Genomic DNA, 24,867 nt, shown 5'->3' on the forward strand with positions numbered 1-24,867 from the left:
GGTAATATAGTTATCATTATTGGTGTGAACGCAAATATAATTTTAGTTTTTGTTGTGAGCGCTAATATAGTTATTGTTATTGGTGTGAACGTGAAATATAGTTATCGTTATCGTTGTGATCGCTAATATAGTTATTGTTATTGGTGTGAATGTTACTATAGTTATCGTTATTGGTGTGAATGTTAATATAGTTATCGTTATTGGTGTGAACGCGAATATATTTTTAGTTTTTGTTGTGAACGCTAATATAGTTATCGTTATTGTTGTGATCGCTAATATAGTTATCGTTATCGGTGTGAACGCGAATATATTTTTTGTTTTTGTTGTGAGCGCTAATATAGTTATTGTTATTGGTGTGAACGCTAATATAGTTATCGTTATTGTTGTGAACGCTAATATAGTTATTGTTATTGGTGCGAACACATATATTCTGTTATCGTTATTAGTGAGATTGCTAATATAGTTATCGTTATTGGTGTGAACACTAATATAGTCATTGTTATAGTTATTGTTATTGGTGTGAACGCTAATATAATTTTTGTTATTGGTGTGAATCAGTGGTGGACAGTAACGGAGTAGCTTTACTTCGTTACTGTACTTAAGTACATTTTCAAGTATCTGTACTTTACTGGAGTCGTTTTATTTTTAGTAACTTTTACTTCACTACATTCCAAAGCATAAGATCGTACTTTTTACTTCACTACATTTCATGAAACATATCGTTACTTCTTATAATATATCACGTGCTCCGACACGGAGAACGAACTGATTCTTTTCAATGAACCTTTTAAATCGGTTCGCAAATCGCACCAAACGATTCATTCACTAATTAGAATGATCTGATTGCAGCTGTTCTCGAGTCGACAACTCACTGATTCCGCAGAAGCGGTATCTGATTCAAGAACGAACTGATTCTTTTCAATTAAACTTTTAAATCGGTTCGCAAATCGCACCCAACAATTCACTGACGAATTAGAATGAACCGATTGCAGTTGTTCTCGAGTCGACAACTCACTGATTCAAATGAACTGTTTAGTGCGAGTCTCCAGTGAACTAAATTCACAAGACAAGTAAGAACCGGGAGATCTTGTGAGAGCGCGAGCGACTGATGCTGCTAAAAGTAAGTTACTAATATCGAATTTTAGGATTAATTATTGTAACTGAAAATCATATTTAGGTCAAAACTGTCAGTTGTTTGTGAACTAAATCTGCCAGACAGAACAACGTAAGTGTCTCTATTTTAGTTTAAAAAAAAACGAAACATTAAAATAACACAGGCTAAATAAAATAACTCATGCACGTTCATATTCCCCGCTGCCGTAACGTTAACGATGAGTACTTTTACTTTTACTGGAGTAATATTTTATTATAAGTATCTGTACTTTTACTCAAGTACTTGATTTGTGTACTTCGTCCACCACTGGTCTGAATGCTAATAAAGTTATAATTTTTGGTGTAAACGCTAATATAGTTATCGTTATTGGTGTGAACACTAATATAATTTTTGATATTAGTGTGAACGCTAATATAGTAGTTATTTGTGACGTAAACGCTAATATAGTTATCCTTATTGGTGTGAACGCGAATATATTTTTTCTTTTTGTTGTGAACGCTAATATAGTTATCGTTATTGGTGTGAAGGATAATATAGTTATCGTTATTGGTGTGAATGTTAACATAGTTATCGTTATTGGTGTGAATGTTAATATAGTTATCGTTATTGGTGTGAATGTTAGTATAGTTATCGTTATTGGTGTGAACGCTAATATAGTTATCGTTATTGGTGTGATCGGTAATATAGTTATCGTTATTGGTGTGAACGCTAATATAGTTTTCGTTATTGGTGTGAACACTAATATAGTTATCGTTATTGGTGTGATCGCTAATATAGTTATCGTTATTGGTGTGAACGCGAATATATTTTTAGTTTTTGTTGTGAACGCTAATATAGTTATCGTTATTGTTGTGATCGCTAATATAGTTATCGTTATCGGTGTGAACGCGAATATATTTTTTGTTTTTGTTGTGAGCGCTAATATAGTTATTGTTATTGGTGTGAACGCTAATATAGTCATTGTTATAGTTATCGTTATTGGTGTGAACGCTAATATAATTTTTGTTATTGGTGTGAATGCTAATAAAGTTATCATTTTTGGTGTAAACGCTAATATAGTTATCGTTATTGGTGTGAACACTAATTTAATTTTTGATATTAGTGTGAATGCTAATATAGTAGTTATTTTTGATGTAAACGCTAATAAAGTTATCGTTATTGGTGTGATTGCTAATATAGTTATCGTTATTGGTGTGAACGCTAATATAGTTATCGTTATTGGTGTGATCGCTAATATAGTTATCGTTATTGGTGTGAACGCTAATATAGTTATCGTTATTGGTGTGATCGCTAATATAGTTATCGTTATTGGTGTGAACGCTAATATAGTTATCGTTATTGGTGTGAACGCTAATTTAGTTATCGTTATATGTGTGAACAATAATATAGTCATTGTTATAGTTATCGTTATTGTTGTGAACGCTAATATAATTTTTGTTATTGGTGCGAACACATATATTCTTTGTTATTGGTGTCAGTGTTAATAAAGTTATCATTTTTGTGTAAACGCTAATATATTTATCGTTATAATTATCGTTATTGGTGTAAACACTAACATAGTTTTTGGTATTAGTGTGACTGCTAATATAGTTATCATTTTTGGTGTGAACGCTAATATAGTTATCGCTATTGGTGTGAATAATAATGAAGTTATCAGTTTTGTGTGAACGCTTATACAGTTATCATTTTTGTGTGAACGCTAATATAGTTATTGTTCTTGGTGTGAATGCTAATATAGTTATTATAGTTATCGTTATTGTTTCAAATGCTAATATAGTTTTTTTTGGTAGTAATCGTTCTGGGTGTGACCTTAATGCTACTACGTCAGCGCAGGTTGAGTGTATGTGGTCTGGTCCGTGTTCTGCTGATGCAGGTGTGTTGATCTGGTTTGTGGTCAGTAGTTTGGTCTGTCAGATGCTCTGGATCTTCTGATTCTCTGTGGATCTGTGATGCTGACGGGTTCTGTTGGGTCAGAGCTTCTGTCGGCTCTCTGCTTCCAGCTGGAGGAAACGCATCTGGATCCTGTCATGGAGTATTACAGCACGAGTGTGCTTTATAACCTGTGTGTGTGCTCCTGTGTGATAAATGATGCATCTCATGCTCAGTCTGAACATGAATGTCATTAATAATAAACATCCAGACGTTAGATAAACAATGGCTGTCAGAAGGCCTGAGTTTTTGTGCATTTTAGACCTCGTTTACTTTTTAAATTCATGTTAGCATCAGGGTTATTATCGTTAACTAAAATAAAACATTTTTCCTTGAAATAGAATAAAATGTTAACTGAAATAAAATAAATGTAAAAAAAAAGTTTCCAAGCAAAAGTTCTCATGTTTTTTTTTTTAAGTTGAAGTAGTTAAAATAACTCAAACTTGATAAAAACTACATATAGACATATTTTAGAACTAATAAAATGAAAATAACACAACAAAATTACTAAAACTTTAACTACAACTAAAATAAAACAAACACATATAACTGAAATCAAATCTAATTTACCTGCATATATATTTGCACAGTGTGTTTGTATATTAGTGCATATAATTATGAAATATAATTAATTATTCTATTCATTTAATGAAAAACATGATTATTTTTAACAAGTACATTGTTCAGATTTTTTAAAGATTTTTATTTTTAGTTTGTTAAATTAATACTTTTATTCAGGAGGTATGTATCAGTGTTCTTTTAGTATAATTTTTTATTAATAGTTTGAATTAGTTCTTATTTTTATATTTGTTTTCATTTTCATTTTAAATACGTACATAATAAATACATATAATATTAATAATATTTTTCGTAGTTGCTTTGTTTTTAATTATTTTTTGAAGTACATCAAATTAAAGTAAATGAAAATCAGAAATGTTGCATTGGCAACTAGTTGAAATAGTTACTTTTAATATTTTTTATTTGATTTATAGTCTGTATTTTATTTTATTTCATGTTTTGTTATGGTTTTAGTTTAACTACAGTGACCCTGATATGCATTAAATTGATCAAAATTGACAGTAAAGATATTTATAATGTTACAAAATATTTATATTTCAAGTAAACACTAGAGCAATGGAATTAAAATATATTAAATTGAAATAATTAAAATATTCAATTAAAATATAATATTAAAATATATTCAAATTTAAAACTAAATTGCGATAATATTTCACAGTATTAAGTGCAGGAGACATTTATTTTAGAAACATTGAAAAATTTTACAACCCCAAATTGACAATGAACAATGATTCAGAATCAAAACTGAATCAAATGAACTTGATGCTTGTTGACAGTGTGTGATAAATTGTTCCATGAGGCTTTAACCAGCATAGACATCAAATTAACCTCTTTATATAAACCTGCACTATATAGCAAACCGAATCTCATTTGAGAGGACGATGCTCAGGTGTTTGTAGACATCAGTAGATGGTAGCATTGAGTCAGTGAACAGATCTGATGCTCTGAAATCAGTGAAGGTCTGGTTTAGATCTGCATATTGATCTTGCATGTGATCTTAGTGTCTAAAGAAACTGCACAGTAACTTTATGTAAAACACCAACCCCAAAAGTGTTTGTTCTTACACTTCTGTGAATGTCAAAATATAACAGCAAGTGTCAGAAAGATGCATAACCACACTTTGTGATCAAAACCCTGAAAGTTTGCTGAAACAGTAGTTTGTCTGTAGTTTGTACATGAACTACTACAGTCTTATTCATCTACTAAAAATCACCAAAACACCAGAAGATCCTGTAGCATTTGAAGCTCTTGATCACATTTACACTATTAGAAGGGTGACTCAAGTGCACAAATACATATTTGAGGCGATTTAAGAAGAAGAATTGGGAAAATGTCTCTTGAGCTTTGGATATTAATGACCTTCATTCATCATGAAAAGCAAATATGTGAAACATAGTGCAGGAATCTGACCTGCTGATGAAGGCTCGGCTGCACATGTGTCTTCAAGGACTTTATAAGTGACATTTTAGAGAGATATTCTCTGCATTGATTGTGATTGTGGTAGTATTTGCATAAACTACCGATCAAAGGTTCGGAATATATATTTTTTTGTGTTTTTGAAAGAAGTCTCTTCTGCTCACCCAGGCTGGATTTATTTGATTAAAAATACAGTAAAAATGTGAAATATTATTACAATTTAAAATGATTTTTTTTAAATTTCTATGTGAATATCCGTTAAACTGTAATTTATTTCTGTGATGCGCAGCTGAATTTTCAGCATCATTACTGCAGTCTTCAGTGTCACATGATCTTCAGAAATCAGTCTAATATGCTGATTTGCTGCTCAAGAAACATTTCTGATTATTAGCAATGTTGAAATGTTTTTGTGGAAATCATGCAACACTACCTTTCAACCGTTTGGGGTAAGTACGATTTGATACTTTTGTTCAGCAAGGACATGTTAAATTGTTCAAAAGCAACAGTAAAGACATTCATAAAGTTACAAACGATTTCTGTTTCAAATAAATGCTGTTCTTTTGAACTTTCTATTCATCTGTGAATCCTGAAAAATAAAATGTTTCACAGTTTCCACAAAAATATTGGGCAGCACAACAGTTTTCAACATTGATAATAATCAGAAATGTTTCTTGAGCAGCAACTCAGCATATTAGTATGATTGATGCTGAAAATTCAGCTGCGCATCACAGAAATAAATTACAGTTTAACATACATTCACACAGAAAACACATTTTACATTTTAATAATATAAAAAAAAAATTCCTGTATTTTTTATCAAATAAATGCAGCCTTGGTGAGCAGAAGAAACATCTTTCCAAATCATCAAAAACCCCTAATTATTCCAGACTTTTCCATGCATGACAGGACTGAGAGAATCAGAAGCACCTGTATGCGTCTCCAGTCGAGTCTCGCACCCGCGCAGACAATGAAACGCGCATCAGTCCTGATTAATCGATGTGACCGCTGTTTCCATGGAAACCGCCTCTAGAGACCCAGCCGGGCTTTGTGCAGCCGCTGAACCCGCGCGCAAATCGCCTGTGATGAATGAGTTTTGTCCCGGTTTGATTCTACCGAGACCCGGCTGAGGTAGTTAGTTAAGAGCAGCACTGAGGCGGCCTACATTCACCCAGCGGGGCCGCGGGCCCCCGAGGGCCTCCCGACACTGTTTTTAGCACACGTTATAATGAATGTTGCACAGATGCAAAGAATCATCTTCACCAGCCCTAAATTACAGCACAACCGGCCGAATCTGGCTTTGTGTCGGCTGTATTTATATCCGTATCGTTTCGAGGCCCTATTAGAGCACGCTTTAACCTTAAAACTCATCTTCTAGAGCGTGAACCGGCCACCTTTGGCCTGCTAATCTGCTGCTGTAAATGAGGAAGCGCCGCATTCATTATTTTTCCTGTTAACTGGTGCAGAGCTGCAGGTCTCTTGTGTTTATGCCTGGTTTCTCTAGCTGGACTCGATCCGCAGCGCTGCAGTTTCCTCACACTGCGATAGTGAATGCCAATCTGGACACAGACGTAGATAGACGTGCAGAATAAAAGTTGAGGTGCTTAAAGACTCAAGACGGCTGTAAAAACTCTCGGAGGAAACAATTTTCACCTCAGAAGAAATAAAAAGGCCCAAATGAGTCACTAGGCGTCATCCAGTGAGAGTCTAGAGCTATGAAATGAATGTGGAGCAGCTCAGAGCGTTTGATGAGAACTGCTTGAGTTCATATTGAGATCTCTGACTTTTGATTGCAGACTTTGGTGTCTTGAGCAGATTTTGAGACACTGTTGAGATCTCTTCTGAAACTCTAGAGGAGACGCATGTGAGATTATTGAAACATCTGAGCAGCAGGTCTGTGAATGTTTTTCCAACACCAGTAAAAAAATGTGTATCCTGGAGCCATGTTATTTTATTAGTATGTATTTATTTATTATGTACTATTATAGTATTTATTAATATTTTGAATTAGCCTTTAACTTTATATTTGCAGTTTTCTTTTTCTTTTTAAATTTTGTCATGTGCTTTTGTATTTTTAAATATTTATATTTAGCTTTAATATTTTTTTGTTGTAGTTTTAGTATTTGTTTTTTGTACTACAACTTAAACATTTTATTTCAGTTATCTGCCAGGGCAAAATTTCTAATTTTTGTTTAAATTTTTTTTGTAAGTTTGCCATCTAATATTTGTATTTTATTTAATGTTATTTCAGTTTTATTTCAATTACTGAACAACAAATAATGAAAACAATTGTAATAGTTTTACCTTTAGTTAATTCTTCATAATCTTAACCTTAACCATTAACTGCCCCTATAATCGGAGTGAAATGACTGGAGTTTTCCAAGACTGATGTTTTAGTCAAACAGTCCTTACTCGCTCTGCAACTGTGATGCTGATGGATAAAATCACTGCATTAAAAAGTAAAAAGTAACTTCTTAAACTACAGCATCAGCATGTCTACAGTTTGCCAAATTCAAATTAAAATGCAATTCGCTGAACACGTCCAAATGAATAAACTTCACTACTGAACCTCGCATACAATTTACATATGAGCCCTAAGTTAGATTAAATATGAGCCAGTAAGTGTATGAACTTTATCTAAGGAATATTTGTATAAAATGCAATTAAGATATTAGATAAAAGATGTGATTGCTCAGTGATGTAGAAAATCTGTTGTGCATTAACTAACTGAACTACAGCTTCAAGTCACTAAAACATCAGTTCCAATGTATCAGTTTGTTGAAATGATTCAGTTAAATATTACTTGATTCATCAAGTACCTGTGCTGTATTTTATGTCATCTTGGTAACAAAATAGTTAAACGCTGTTGTTCGTTACTGTGTTTTTGACTGTTGTATAAATTAGGATGTTTGTAGTTTAATAAAGGCAAGACACTACAGGCAAAAACTTTGTGTTCTCATGCACTGGTCAATTTTGAGTTTTTGACTAGTTTGGGCTTTTCAGACTAGTGGAAAGAAAACATCCAAAATACATATCTAAGTTTTTATTTTATGACATTTTATCTATTTGCGTCTGTCTTTAAAGAGTTTTTTCTCCACTTCAGCAGCACTTACATACACCAAACTTAGCAATTTTATTCATATCTATATTCTGAAGCTTTTTACTGAAGGGTTTGTTCATATGATTCACACTGGTTTTATTATTGCACGTCATCTATTTGTGTCTGTAGATTTAAATTACAACACATATTTTTAAAGACTCAAAATGAGTTTGTTTCTCCACTTCAGCAGCACTTACATACACCAAAACTTACAGTTTTATTCCTCTCTATATTCTGAAGGTTTTTACTGAGGGGTTTGTTCATAAATCTGATGTTCACACTGATTTATACAACATTTCATTCCTAAAAATCATAGTGAAAATTATTTTTTTCTGGCTGTTGACGGTATTTTCTGATTTATAGAATGATGAAAATAGATATCAAAAATCCTCTCTGTAAAAACCTTTAACTCTAATATATCAACAAAATGAAAGAAAATTTTGAACCAGGCTTTTTCCAATGTTCAGATTTATTTTCTGGAAATGCGTGCAAATTAGTGCATATTTAGTTAGATTGTGCCTCATTAGTGCATTTAAACTTAGCCATTTAAAAAAATATTAATACAAGAAAGGTTTACAGTTCTAAATCAGCTAGAGAAGTATGGTTATATAGTTAGTTCATTTTTTTAACCCTGTTCACCTGTGCGGTCTTGCCTTAATTAGATGCTTTTAATGTAAATCTGTTGTTCAGGTTTAATACTGTCAACCTAACTGTTTTTTGCATTATATCATTTGATAGGTACTGAAGTGATATATATCCTCAGTATCATTGTTAGGAGCTTATAGTGTCACAAACTACCTTTTCAGAGCAGCTTGTATGTAGTTGCACTAGTTGAAATGCTTTGAGAACTACAGTTTCTGAGTCGCTTCACTAGCACTGCTGTCATGTGCTGGTGTGGTGTAGATCTAGCTGTGTTGGTGTTTTCCAGCTTGCTGTTCAGGGTGATTGACGTACAGAGGAATTGTATTGACAGACCGAAACGTCTGCTCAGAAAATACACCGTATCATCAGTCAAAGTGTGTGTGTTTGTGTGAGTGTGTGTCTGTTTTATAACATCAGAGGTGTTTCTCAGACTGAACCTGTGCTGCTCCAGCAGTGTGTGACGGCATCCACCAGAGGGTGGCATCTATCAGGACACAAGACTCATGTGCTCTGATGCCTCAAGTGCTGCTGGGAAGGTCCTACTTTTGAGAGATTATGAGGCTATTCTAGTGATATATATATTTCGTTACACTGCAAAAAATAATGTTCTTCCTCAGTATTTTTGTCTTGTTTTCCAGTACAAACATGTAAGCATTCATAAATCAAGAGACATGTACTTGGGATGCAAAATGACTAAAATATCAAGATCATCCCTGTTTTCTGAAAAGTTCAGAAAAATAATCTAGTTTTCCCTTTGAAGTAAATTTATTTTTCTCACCCCATTGGCAGATATTTGTTCTTGTTTTAAGCAAAAATTCACTTATTTTGATATTTTTTCCCCAGAAAACAAGACTTAATATATTAAGTCCTTTTGACTCTAAAATAGATGAATTTTGATTGAAGAATTATGGAAACCAAGACAAAAATCATTCACACTGATTTATACAACATTTCATTCCTAAAAAACATGATGAAAATTAATTTTTTTCTGGCTGTTGACAGTATTTTCTGATTTATAGAGTGATGAAAATAGCTATCAAAAATCCCCTCTTTAAATACCTTTAACTCTAATATATCAACAAAATGAAAGAAAATTTTGAACCAAGCTTTTTCCAATGTTCAGATTTATTGTCTGGAAATGCGTGCAAATTAGTGCATATTTAATTAGATTGTGCCTCATTAGTGCATTTAAACTTAACAAGAGTAAGAGAATCAAGTTTTTGTAGTGTATTTTGTATTTTGTTATTTTGTCAATAAAATACTTACTTGAAGAACCCCTGAAATTTTCAGTTAAAGGCAGGGTAGATGATTTGTTTCAAAAAAATTTTTTGCTGGTTCACATACTGATAGCAGTGGTTTAAATGTATTCATTTGTATTTGTATCATCTGTGGAAGGTGTAGGACCATAAAATATCTGTCCAAATATATTCCTCGATCCAAGGGCTACTATAGGCTGTCCTACCTGCCTGTCAACGTATGTATTTGCATACTTCAGTGCTCCCTGTTCACACAAACATGATACATGCATTACGCTATTGCAGAGCAAGTGAGAATGGAGGCGTTATTATTGTAATATTATGCACTTTGCACTGTTGTTTTCTCAGCGGTGAATGAGACATGAGGTAATCTGACAGCGCTGCATTCATCTCTCATCGTACCGCTGGTTAGCCTCTGCTCTGCCTGTGTGTGGTCATGTGTTTTGGAGGAGACTTTGAGAGAGTGATTTGCAGGGAGGGGGGGATCTTATGCTTTCAAAGCTACCCTGCTATTGCTAACCTCTTCAAAATTCCCTACCCTGCCTTTAATATTTCAATAATTTAACAACGTCAATAATGGTCTCATGACATGCAGGTAAGCATAAAATATTTGTTTTATTTTGATTCTTTTTAAGGCTGCAAAACGATTAGTCGCGATTAATCAATTCAAAATAAGTCAAGTTCAAGTTCAAGTTGAGCTTTATTGTCATTCTGCTGCATGTGGGGACATACAGTGGAACGAAATGTCGTGCCTCACAGGACCACGGTGTTACATAAATACAGGCATACAACAATGAAGTAAAACAGTAAAAACCTATACAGTAAAGCAGTAAAAACCTATACACAACTAACCTACTGACTGATTTTGATTATAAATATACTATATATATATATAAATGTTTACCTATACATAAGTTAAAAAAATACAGACTATACGGATGCTTCACATAAACACTGTACCTATACACAGCTAACCTACTGACAGATTTTGACTAATACACACACATATATGTGTATATATTTAAACAAATATTTGTATGTATTGTATGTAAACACTTGTATATAATTTATAATATGTATAATTAGAAATATTTTACATATAAATCTAACATATTTTTCCTTAATATACTGTATATATATGTATGTGTGTGTATTTATATATACATAATAAATATACACACTCAGTACACACATATTGTCAGACTCTGTTCCATGTTTTGTCTGTGTCTTGCTCCCCAGGTGTTCCTTTCCCATGTTTAATTTGTCCCAGGTGTTCCCCATGATGGTTCATGGATCCCAGGTGTGTGTTTTGTCTGTGTCTTGCTCCCCAGGTGTTCCTTTCCCATGTTTAATTTGTCACAGGTGTTCCCCATGATGGTTCATTGATCCCAGGTGTGTCTCGTCATCCCCTCCTCCTGTGTGTATTTAAAGTGTTCCCAGTCCCTAGTTCTCTGTCCGCTGTGAATGTCTTCGTGTGAACGTCTTCCTGTGTTCGTCTCCCTTGGTGCAAATAAAGTCTTGGTAAAGTATTCTCCAGCGTCTCCTCGTCCCTCGTGTGTGTGCAACGTGACACATATAGTATGTAAACATAAACTTTTATTTTGAACCGATTAATCGCGACTAATCGTTTTGCAGCCCTAATTCTGTTTACTTCAAAATTATAATGAATGATTATTACAATTAATTAAACTGTATAGATATTACAAAAACAATACAAATAAAAAAACACAGCAAAATTATTAAAACTTTACTAAAATGGAAATGGAAAAAATATATTTTAAAAACTAATTCAAAATATTAATAAAACCTATAATAGTATCTCAATGAAATAACACTGATGTGAATAAAGTGTTGCGTTCCCAAACGTACATTAAACTCCCAGTTCATGAGTATCGGCATCAGCTCTGAAAACACGCTGTTATAATGAACCACTGCACTTGTGCAGAGAAATGAAGAGCAGAAGATGCACATCAGGTGTTTGATTGATATTTGATCTGTGTTTTATTATTGTCATAGCGCAGCAGAGAATGATTCGGTTGCACAAACTCATCACCTCATAAACCGCCGAAAGCAGTCAGACTTTTATTTCCTTTCTTTATCAACCTCAACTGACTAAATGCAGATTAACTCAATGTACAGTGAACGTAATTACGATCAATACTAGTTTGGCTTTTGTCATGATTCTTTAATAGACGTCTCATTCTGGGCCTAAAATCGTACAGTTTCCCACAAATCTGTCAGTCTGATCAAATAATACATCAAAAAGATGCATACTGCACTTTTGTTTACAGCTTTTTTGCAAATGTAGTGTCTCATTTAGGTGTTCCATACTTACAGAAAATACTGTGTACAGAATACATGTACAGAGTATATGGTAGTGAGCTATTGAGAACACAGCCAGTGTGCAAATTGTCCACGTTTAGTCCTGGAACTCTTGTCTGTAGTTGTATTGAGTTTCAGAATGATTGTTTGTTAGTGTGTGTCATTATGACCTGAGAAACCTCCCTCAGTAGTGTGCGAGGTTGTCAGTAATCATCTGTTATTGTCTCTGATATTGTGCTGTGAGAAGCTGAAGTGGAATACATGCTGATAGACAGTGAGGGACACACACACACACACACACACACATACACATACACACAGAGTCTCACATCAATAGAACGTCTCAGGTTACTTATGTAACCATGGTTCCCTGAGTAGGGAACGAGACACTGCGTCCTCTAGGGGTCGCTATGGGGAACGCCTCGTCGTGACCCACGCAGTTCGAAGTTCCCATGAAAGGGAAGCCTGGTTTTATCCCGGTGCATACTACACACTAAAGACTGCACATGCACACTACACGCTACATTGTATTCTACACACTACATACATTATTCTACACACATTTATTAACGCAAACTTATTCTGCAATCTACATTCTGCTGTACACACTACATACACTACATACTGCACGCTAAATACTACATACATCTACACAGCATTTATTAACTCTTAACTGATTCTGTAATCTACATGCTGTATACTACATTATGCTCTACACACTATAGAAAACACTACACACACGCTACATACCGCACAATACACAAACTAACATGTTTTAAAATCTACATTCTATATTCTATAGAAAACACATGAAATACTCCACACTATATTCTACATACTGCACAATACACACAATACATCATATTCTACATACTACATACTTCATTCTACACACTTTTTTTCTGAACTCTAACATATTCCGCAATCTACATGCACTACATACACTACACATTGCACATTATAATCAAAACACACTACATATTACATATTTTCTACACAATTTATGAGTACAGAGTTATTCTGCGATCTACATTCTGTACACTACGAACTGCACATCAGACTCTATACACTAGAAAATGATCTATACTGCATATTGCTCACTGCATTATATTCTGCATGCTGCACACTACATGCTACATACTTCATTCTACACACTATTTAGGAATACTAACATATTCTGCAATCTCCACGCTTTACAATACACATTGCACATTACACTCTATAGACTATAGAAATCACACTACATACTGTACACTACATTCTATACTACATAGTGCACATTACATACTACACATAATTTATGAACATGAACATCTTAATCTACATGCTGTACACTACACACTGCAGATTACACTGTACACGATAGAAAACACGCCACACTACATACTGCACACTACATACTTTATTCTTCACACCATTTATTAATGCGAACATATTTTACAATCTACATGATGTACACTACACACTACATTATATTCTACATACTGCATATTACATACTTCATTCTACACACCATTTGTGAACACTAATTTATTACTAACACTAACAAATTCTGCAGTCTACATGCTGCACACTACGCACTGCAGATTACACTTGATACTCTATAGAAAACACTACATAATGCATGCATTATAAAACTTATTGCACACTACATACTTCATTCTACACACCATTTATGAACACCCACTTACAGTACAATCTACATGTTGTACACTAGATTACACTCTATAAACTATAGAAAACACATTACATACACACTAACATTATGTTCGACAAACTGCACTCTACATACTTCATTCTACATACGTCACTACATACTTCATTCTTCTTATGGACACCAACTTATTCTGCATTCTGCATGCTGTACACTACACACTGCAGATTACACTCAGTACACTAAAGAAAACACACTCCACACACACACTACGTACTGCATACTGCATAGTACACACACCACTTTAAATTAGCGTACAGAATATGAGCTCATAAATAATTATCATAAAACGCTTCTCTAAAGGACACATTTTCCTTATGTCAGGGAATAAAATAAGAAGTGTGTCATAAATCATCTCGCCCGTTCGTCCCAGTTTGCGAGATCTTGTCAGCACTTTACAGCAGTTTTATCACTCAACGTAATGGTTTCCATGGAGACAGACGGTTAGTTAACAGGCTAAAGAGGTTAAGCAGAAGGGTTGAGCTGAGAACATGGGCCAAATTAGGTGTGAGTTTGATGCTGATGGATCCTCGCGGGGGTTTCGCATGGTTAATATGTTGTTTCAGAGGTTGATCACGACGCCGATGTTGGAGAATCTGTCTGAACTCGGTTAATGTCTGTGATGTGACCCGTCATGCTGCGTTTCTGATTGGCACGGATATGTAGACATTACCTTCAGAAAATCAGAAAAGGCCGTTTCATCCAGCGTACATCATCCCCATTTCAGTCTAAGCGTCTCATTGCAAATGAAGGCGTTCAGAAGCATCTGTGAGGCCTTGCGCTGAACGTCTCTATAAAGCAGAAGTGTTTATCTGACTGTTCGCCGTGACGGGTTGGACGCATTTCAAACGTCTCTCTGGGTTTGTGCTCATATCGCAGCTCATATCTTCAGAGAAATCTCAAGTCCATCTCCATTTCCTCGATGACAGCTGATGCTGCTGTGATAAAAGTGTTTGTACAGTTAGTTCTTTATGAATGCACTTTAAATCATTGCAATATTTTAAAGTGGAAAAAGAGGATTTTTCTTCTAGTATTTGAAGAAGAATGCATTTTTTTGCCATTATTTGTCAATAAATTAATGTATAACTATATTGTCTTGCATACACTACATACTGCATGCTACTTACTACATTGTTCACAACATTTAGCACCATATAAATATCACGACACAACAATTTGATAACTAATTGGCAATTCTGACAACTATATGGGTCATTTTATAATTGGGGGTGCATTTCACATCAAAATGGCTTGGTTTCAGTTTATAGCCTATAATGTTTTTCATAAGTGTACGGTAGTTGGCAAGCTTAAATATTAAACACCCTTTTGGTATTACAAGGGAATTATATTTTTCTTGGTGAAATTGTAATCTATGTTATGGACATGTATGTACAGTGATTGTTTTAAAAGAATTTTAAGAATCATATTTTTGCAGATATCATTGTGATGTTCTCAGCACAGTCAAGAAATTAGTTTTTTAATCATTATTCTGCCTTAAAATTAATTTAGGTGATTTTAGTAGATGTTATGCAAAACTCCAATCTGTGTTAATATTAAATATACCCTGAAAAGATAAGAGAACCAGCATTCTAGTTATTTCAAATGTTAAAAAAAGAGACAGTTTCACCATTTTGACTGTTGATTTTCATAATTTCAGTCACATTATTTCCTTGATCAGGTTAACTTCAAATTTGAATATATTCAAATCATAAAAATATCGCAACCCATGAACCAAATTAATATATACCTTGACAATCAGTTATTGTCAATGAAATATTGAAGAAAAAAAGAGGACACTTACAATATTGTGTTGAAAATCTACACAAGAAAATTACCAAATGGTACTTGTCACATGGTGTTGTAATAATTGTAATTACTGAGTTAAACTAACTGAGACTTGTTATAGCACTTGCATATCATTGCTCTTTTGTTGATTTTGATTGCTTCCATTGTCCTCATTTGTAAGTCGCTTTGGATAAAAGCGTCTGCTAAATGACTATATGTAAATGTAAATGTAAATTTATGAACACTTATTCTGCAGACTACATGCTGTATACACTGCATACTGCACATTACATAGTACATGGTACATTCTACACACCATTTATGAACACTTATTCTGCAGTCTACATGCTGTACAAACTACATACTGCACACTACATACTACATAGTACATTCTTCACACCATTTATGAACACTTATTCTGCAGTCTGCATGCTGTACACACTACATACACTACATACTGCACACTACATATTACTGTATGTGCTACATTCTTCATACCATTTATGAACACTTATTCTGTAGTGTGCATGCTGTACACACTGCATACTGCACATTACCTAGTACATAGTACATTCTACACACCATTTAAGAACACTTATTCTGCAGTCTACATGCTGTACACACTGCATACACTACATACTGCACACTACATTGTACATTCTATACACCATTTATGAACACTTATTCTGCAGTCTACATGCTGTACAAACTGCATACACTACATACTGCACACTACATATGCAATGTATGTTACATTCTTCACACCATTTATGAATACTTATTCTGCAGTCTACATGCTGTACACACTGCATACTGCACACTACATACTACATAGTACATTCTACACACCATTTATGAACACCTATTCTGCAATCTACATGCTGTGCATACTGCAAACACTACATACTGCATACTACATACTACATAGTACATTCTACACACCATGTATGAACACTAACTTATTCTGTAATTTACATGCATTTCTTCCAGCATTCTGCAGTTAATTCAGCCTGAAAAACACAGTTTTTTTAAAATAAATATTTACTTGCCTTTGTTAATTGCAGCATTGAGAACCTGACTGATGCTTTTTGAGTAACTGCACTGAATTGCGATTTGTATAATTTTTTTCCATTGCATATGCAAATTGCTCCGTAATGAGTTTTTAATTTGTTTGTTTCTATATGTTTTCCAGTAAAAATGTCTAAAAAAACTAGATAAATTTACTTGAGAAGCAGCAATAAGATTTTAAAATGAGAGTATTTTGTCTTACTGCACTGGCACTGATTTCTTTTTTGTTTTTTTGTAATGTGTTTATATTAAAAACTAGTTGGGATCTTATGCAGTGTTGCTTCTCAAGGAAATTTGTCTTGTCTTGAATATTTAGATATTTTAATAAAAAACAACACAACAATACTCATTACAAATATTTTTTTTTTGGCAGTTTTCCATTTATTTGCATACTTTCTGGCATTTATTGGCAGGTTGCATGCAGAATGTCATGTAGTTTTTCAATCCCGACTGACAGCATTTTTTTTTTGTGCAGCGTATTGCAGTGTTTAGATGTGCTGGAAAACAAGATAAAAATACGCCATGCATTGAATGTATGCATGTGTGCATGCTAATGTAAATGCCAAGGCTGTCTCATCCAGGAATTACTATGGTAACGTTCATTGGTAATTAGAGGAAGCTGCTAAAGGAATAATTACGGCGACTTGTTCTTGGGGCCGCTGTTAGTTAAAGTGAGTTTGACAGGGTTAGCGGGACAGATGGAAATGTTCAGCTCTAATGAGCAGGACGCTTCCTCTCTTTGCCACAATATGCGTAATATATTACTGCTGATTCAGGTTGGCCGGTCTGTGGCCCAGAGCGCGGATCTAATGGAGAGATGAATCGCTTGGCGCCGGATCGCTGACAGGAGAATGTCAGTATCTGGGAAAGAAGCTCACAAGCTGTAAAGAGGCTGAAAAATGAACCGTCAGCTGCTAAACAAACACACTAATGCTAGAAAAACAAACTGTGAGGTGCTAAAACTTTCTGTCTCTCAGTGTGTGTGTGTGTGTGTGTGTGTGTGTGAGAGAGAGAGACTTGGATATTTTCATTTAGCAGAACTACTTTTTTACTGACTCCAAATGAGATTTTTCTGTCTGGCCGAGACGTGATGCAACTTTCAGAAAGCTTTGCGAATAAATAATTCACTTTGAGAGAGTTTTCTTGATGATTCACTGATAACTGAACGAACTGAATCTTTCCTGAAACGATTGAAGCATCCAAAAGGGCAAATTTCATTTCTGATGGAGAGCGCAGAAATGGGAACGCAGATGTGAAGATTATGGGTCGTGAATGGTTAAGGAATCAAAATGTCCTTGATCTCATCCGGTTCATTGTATTACGAAACATACTGTAACTTTCACAGGGAAGAAAAACAAAAGGCATGTATTGAAATTGCAAAGAAGATCATCCCAGAATGCATTGCAATAAGATGATGGATTTCAGTAATAAACGTTTATTATTTGTGTATCTTTTTATGTTTATTAGAGTATTGTGTTGTTATCACCTCAATATGCTTATACTGTATATAATGCTGCAAAATTAATTATTGTTTTTGTTGTTTTTTCTGTACAAATATCTGAACATTCTTAAATCAAGATACATGTTCTGGAAATGTAAGATATTAAGTCTTATTTTTGATGCATTTTTTCATAAAACAAGTAAGTTTTTGCTTAAGACAAGAACAAATGTCTGTCAATGGGGATGGAAAAATAAACTTTATTCAATGGGAAAACATTTTTATTATTATTATTATTATTATTATTATTATTGTTTAGAAAACAAGAGTTTATATCTTAAGTAATTTTGCCTCTCAAATAAATGTATCTAATGTATCTGATGTTTAAATATTTTAATGAAAAACAAGACAAAAATACTAATGAATAAATAAATAATGTTTAACGAGTTAATTTTTTTGACCCCATTTGCAGATATTTGTTCTTGATTTAAGCATAAAGTTACTTCATTTAAAAAAACACAAATTTTTACCTTATGCAATTTTGCTTCTCAAGTAAATCTGATTTAAGTATGTTTAGATGTTTTACTGGAATGCAAGACATAAATACTGAGAAATATTATTATTATTGTTTAGAAAACAAGAGTTTATATCTTAAGTAATTTTGCCTCTCAAATAAATGTATCTTGATTTAAGGATGTTTAAATATTTTAATGAAAAACAAGACAAAAATACTAATGAATAAATAAATAATGTTTAACGAGTTAATTTTTTTGACCCCATTTGCAGATATTTGTTCTTGATTTAAGCATAAAGTTACTTCATTTAAAAAAACACAAATTTTTACCTTATGCAATTTTGCTTCTCAAGTAAATCTGATTTAAGTATGTTTAGATGTTTTACTGGAATGCAAGACATAAATACTGAGAAAAATGTAGTTGGTGTTTACTTCCAGTGGAGTCAGAAAAATAAATTTAATTTGAGTTTTTCTGACCCCATTTGGAGATATTAGTCCTTTAAAAAAATCACTTAATTTTGATCTTTTATGTTATAGTAATTTGTTTCCTTCAAAATATATATTGATTAAAAAATACTTAAAGAATATTCTGATATTTCATTGAGGAACATGACATAAATACTAAGAAACATTAAGTGAGTTTATACTTTTAAACAAGAAAAAATCTCTTTCAGTTGGGTCAGAAAAAAATAACATTAATACAATGGAAAAACTGTTTTATTTTTCTGATCCCATTGGCAGATATGTTTCTTGTTTTAATCCCAAATTGATTTAATTTTGAGAAAAATATCTGATGTAATTGTGCTTCTCCAGTAAATGTATCCTGATTTATGAACGCTTAGATATTTGTGCTGGAAAACAAAACAGATATACTGAGTAAGAATCAAATCTCCACTGAGTTGCTGCCTATGTAGTGTGCTCCAAATCTTAGTTAAGATGCTCCCTATGTAGGGTGTACACACCAAGGCAGCTGACTATAGGTTTCAGAAACACTCTAAAAAATGCTGGGTTAAATATAACCCAGTGCTGGGTTAAAAAGGGACAAACCTAGCTATTGGGTTGTTTTGACCCAGCGGTTGGGTTGTTTTGACCCAGCTATTGGGTTGTTTTGACCCAGCGGTTGGGTTGTTTTGACCCAGCTATTGGGTTGTTTTGACCCAGCGGTTGGGTTGTTTTGACCCAGCTATTGGGTTGTTTTGACCCAGCGGTTGGGTTCAAAACAACCCAATAGCTGGGTTTGTCCCTTTTTAAGCCAGCGCTGGGTTATATTTAACCCAGCATTTTTTAGAGTGAAGGAAGGCCTTTAGCGTAGTTAAAATGCTCCACGCGTGTGTAATGATCAGACTCGGTCCGTGTAAGTGCTACTGACACCGTCCTTAACTTTAGTCGTCTTTAATCACTTTAAACAGACACTGGAAAGCCGTGAAACCTTCCTCTCCACTCGCAGGACCGAGATCACCTCTGTGACAGACGCTGAAGGGCGCGATTAAGCATTCAGTGCGGCTTCCCCGACATCTGAATCAATCTCGCGCTCTGAAAGAGAGCCAGAGACAAAGAAAGATGTTCCCTACTGTCATTTGATCCTTCAGGTGAAGGAAAATAATGGAAATTTCCTCTCAGGTCATGAATAACGCCGCTGTAATGATGTAGGCCTCTTCATGAAACCAAAACAGCAGTTCTGAGGATCGATTGCTGTTGAAGAAAATACAAAAGGTTCATTGGGTCTGTGAGGCAAAACCTGGCGCTCGACGTGTGGACAGACGGTTCAATCAGCAGAAATTACAGGTTGCAGAGATGATTAGTTGTATGGAGCTTTCCAGGTGCTAATTATCACGTCTGGATCAGTGAAGGTCGTGCCGATACGAACAGAACATGTGTTTCCGCGGGGTTACTGTTGTTAACTAAAACTATCAGAAACGTTTTTGGTAAAAGGCATGAAGCTAACATAATATATAAATATTTGATGAAAAACGTAATGAAAATTAGATTTCAGTTGGCCCTTCTTTCTCTGTATTCTTCTATTTTCTGTAGGTTCATTGTTTTTATTTATTGCAACATATCCAAACATGAATCTCGACTGTGTTGTATGAATACATGCACGTTTTTGTTGTTTTAATAGAAAAAACATTAACATAATTTGTGAATTCGTCTAGTTAATATGAGGTATTTCACTGTTTTAGCTTTTTGAGAGGAAAAGTCAGTGTTGTGTATTTATTTATTTATTCCAGCTTTTAGTGCATCAAGTCAAACAGAATTAAAATGAGAACTGTTTTTTGATTGAATAAATAAATATTTATTTTATTTTAAACAAAAATATTTTTTAATCATTTTAATTAAAATTTTAACCCTGGTTGATGTTTTCTTAATTTGTTGTGAAAGTGCAATAATTCTATAAGATATTCAATCATAGTGATTAATAATTAGAATTAGATTAGAATTTTTGGGCAAAATAATCTTGATTATTAGTTTAACCTTTATCGTGCAGCCCTGATTCATTGAATTTACTAAAAATGTTTAAGCTAAGTGGTTGCAATCAATGTATTTTAGCTACATTTAAATAAACAGATTTAGTTGACTAACTTTCAACATTTTTTTAATGTAGCTAAAATAAATTGTTTGCAACCACTTACCTTAAAAAATTTAGTATCATTATTTTCAGTGTATATTTATTTATTTTGTGTTGTCATTACATGATGCTGTTGTTATAAAGTATGCATTTGTCCTGCCTTAACAATGTTTTGGGCAATGTGTGATTGTTTTTGTGTTGTAATGTGTTGAAGTTTATAAAAATATAATTAAAAAAGAAAGAAAGAAATGTTGCCATGGTTGAAGCACTAACTTAAAAAAACTTAACTAAATTAAAAATAAATTAAGCTTAAATAGTAATATTTTAAAAGAACAAAAACTAATAAAAATTCAAAAAGTGCATAGCAATTTCTAAAAATAAAAACTGAAATTATAGAAATAAAAGCTCATTCAAAAACATAATAATGTATAAGTATATTAAAATGTAGTGGTATAAGTGTCTCATCGCATACACATCATCATGATCTTATGTGTCAAGCATCGCGACACATGCACTACTCTTATTGGTTTAAATGTTAAATGTGGTTTCTCTTTGCCATCTCAGGTCGTCTCCTGCGTCTGAAGATGTTTCGTGAGGACCACGGCTCTTGGATGACCATGTTTTTCAGCACGATTCTCTCGCTCTTCATCTTCTCTCACATCTATAACCTCATTCTGCTCATGAGCGGACGGATGGGGTAAGAGATATCTTGTCTTTAAGTAGAAAAAAATTGTTCCTTCATTCCCTCCGCCCAGCTTTTCTGATTGGGGATGGCCCTTGTAAGGAGTTCAACAATTTCTGGCTCTTTAATTCCATTAATGATTCTTTAATTCTTTTTAGAAAGTCCCAGTAATTGGTCGTAACTATTAGATGATAGTAAATGAGTCCAGAACCGCTGATTGATTCAAATGGATGACTGGTGGTTCAAATCTTTGAGTGTGTTTGGGGCTGAATCATGATGCTTTTTGAGTGATTCAGTTGAACGAACCAACTCATGAGATGTATTTGTTCATAATTCATCTTACATAACAACTGATTTGTGAGGTTTTTTTTTTTGGGGTGATTCATTCAAAAGAACCAACTAAAAGAATCTTTACTGAATCAGACTACACTGATCGTTCTGTATGTTTGTTGTGTGCAGAAATGCAACAGAAAGAAGATCATTTAATGCAGTTGTATGGTTCAGTAAACTGATTGATTCGAATGGATGACTCAGGGATTCAAATCTTTTGAATGCGTCTGATTTATGATTCTTTTCGATCAAACCAGCTCATGAGATGCATTTGTTCGTAAATCAGACTACATAATAACCATAGAGTTCAAGATTGATTTGTGAGTATTTTTGAATGATTCATAATAAAGAACCAGCTAAAAGAATCATTACTGAATCAGACAGCATTGATCGTTCGTCATGTTTGTTGTCGCGTGCAGAAATGCAGCAGAAAGATGTTTATTTATTGTCATTGTATGGTTTAGTAGTATCCAGTACTGCTGATTGATTTAAACAGATGACTCAGGGATTCAAATCTTTTGAGTGTGTTTGAATCTGATTTATGACTCTTTTTGAGTGATTCAGTTAAACGAACCAGCTCATGAGATGTATTTTTTTGTATGAATCAGACTACATATTAACCATAGAGTTTGAGAATTTTTAGAGATTCATTAAAAAGAACCAGCTAAAAGGACCATTACTGAATCAGACTACATTGATTGTTCTTTATGTTTGTTGTCGTGTGCAGAAATGCAACAGAAATTGTTTTATTTATTGTCATTGTATGGTTTATCAAATGAGTCCAGAACCACTGATTGATTTAAAACAGATGATTCAGTGATTCAAATATTTTGAGTGTGTTTGAATTTGATTCATGATGCTTTTTGAGCGATTCAGTTAAACAAACCAGCTCATGAGATGTGTGTGTTCGTAATTCAGACAACATGTTAACCATAGAGTTCAAGACTTTCAAAAGATTCATTAAAACGAACCAGTTAAAAGAATCATTACTGAATCAGACAGCATTGATCGTTCGTCATGTTTGTTGTCGCGTGCAGAAATGCAGCAGAAAGATGTTTATTTATTGTCATTGTATGGTTTAGTAGTATCCAGTACTGCTGATTGATTTAAACAGATGACTCAGGGATTCAAATCTTTTGAGTGTGTTTGAGTCTGATTTATGACTCTTTTTGAGTGATTCAGTTAAACGAACCAGCTCATGAGATGTATTCGTTTGTAAAACAGGCTACATAACTGTAGGGACTTTTGAAATAGATTCATCAAAAAGAACCAGCTTAAAGAATCATTAGTGAATCAGACTACATTGATTGTTCTGTTTGTTGTTCCGTGCAGAAATGCAACAGAGAGATATTTATCATTTTTGTATGATTTTACTCAAAAATGTCATTGCACTGCAATTCTGCACAAGAATGGCTCTCTATTCTCTCCTGAGGGATTGATTTGACCAGCCGTGCATGAATCCTATAAGCTTTAAGTGCGTTTAAGCACTGACCCGAGAATCTGCTTTACATTATCTGAGGACGTATGATCTCAGATCAGCTCATGTGCAGACTGTCAACCGTGGGCTGTTTGAAAACATGGCGCCGCTTCAATTTTCCACGATAAGATGGATGCCTCACTTACGGTTCGATTCGCCATCTAATGTTGAGCTCTGCACACAGCCGATGCTTTCACATTAAACTCCACTGTTTGGAGGATGGCTGCACCATTTTTCAGTGAGATTGAATGTTGAGCGATCGTGTCGCCATACGTCTTCTCAAGGTTAAACGCGGTCAGCGGTGAGCATGGCAGTCCTGCCGATTGTTCCTGGCCATAAAACACCATCAGAACGAATGTTTGTGAGCGCAGGTTGGACTGATCAAAGACTAGTTTGATACATTTGTGAGTGCGAGAAACCTTTGTTGTTTTATTAAATCATCACAACTTTGATGAACAAAGATATGAAGAGTGCAGATGGGCAATATTCTCAGACCTTTCCATCGCTGCTGTAATAATGACTGATGTTGAAGTGACTTGAAATGTCTTCGAGCAACTTTTAGCAATATCTTCTAACCAGATCATAAAAGATTTCATCCAAAACTGAATAATCTGGGTTTTCATGAGCAGAGTGCTAAATCTGCCAAACTTCACAGAACAGACACTAAATGTCTAAACAGATGCTCTCTCTTCCAAAACCTAGTGAGCTGCCTTGCTGTCTACTACCTACATAGGCAGCTGTTTTCTGCACTGTAAAAAGTAATGAGTTGAACTTACTTGGAAAACCTGTGGAAATCTATTTATCTTCTTTTTTTATTAGAAAAAGTGTGTGTGTGTTTGTATATGTGTGTGTATAATATATATATATATATACATTGTCCTCATTTGTAAGTCGCTTTGGATAAAAGCGTCTGCTAAATGACTAAATGTAAATGTGAG

General features: G+C 34.0%; 1 protein-coding gene across 1 annotated transcript in view; it reads left to right on the top strand.

Moving 5' to 3' along the window:
* Positions 1–24,867, top strand: part of tmem117 (transmembrane protein 117) — a 65,865-nt gene that overhangs the window by 5,503 nt on the left and 35,495 nt on the right. Inside the window, exon 3 of the mRNA XM_016494736.1 lies at positions 22,005–22,137. Within this exon, the coding sequence (XP_016350222.1) occupies positions 22,005–22,137 (133 nt within the window). The remainder of the gene's footprint in view (positions 1–22,004; positions 22,138–24,867) is intronic.

This window comes from Sinocyclocheilus anshuiensis, unplaced genomic scaffold, assembly GCF_001515605.1.
Source record: "Sinocyclocheilus anshuiensis isolate Anshui unplaced genomic scaffold, SAMN03320099.WGS_v1.1 scaffold923, whole genome shotgun sequence".
In the NCBI taxonomy this organism is placed as follows: Eukaryota; Metazoa; Chordata; class Actinopteri; order Cypriniformes; family Cyprinidae; genus Sinocyclocheilus; species Sinocyclocheilus anshuiensis.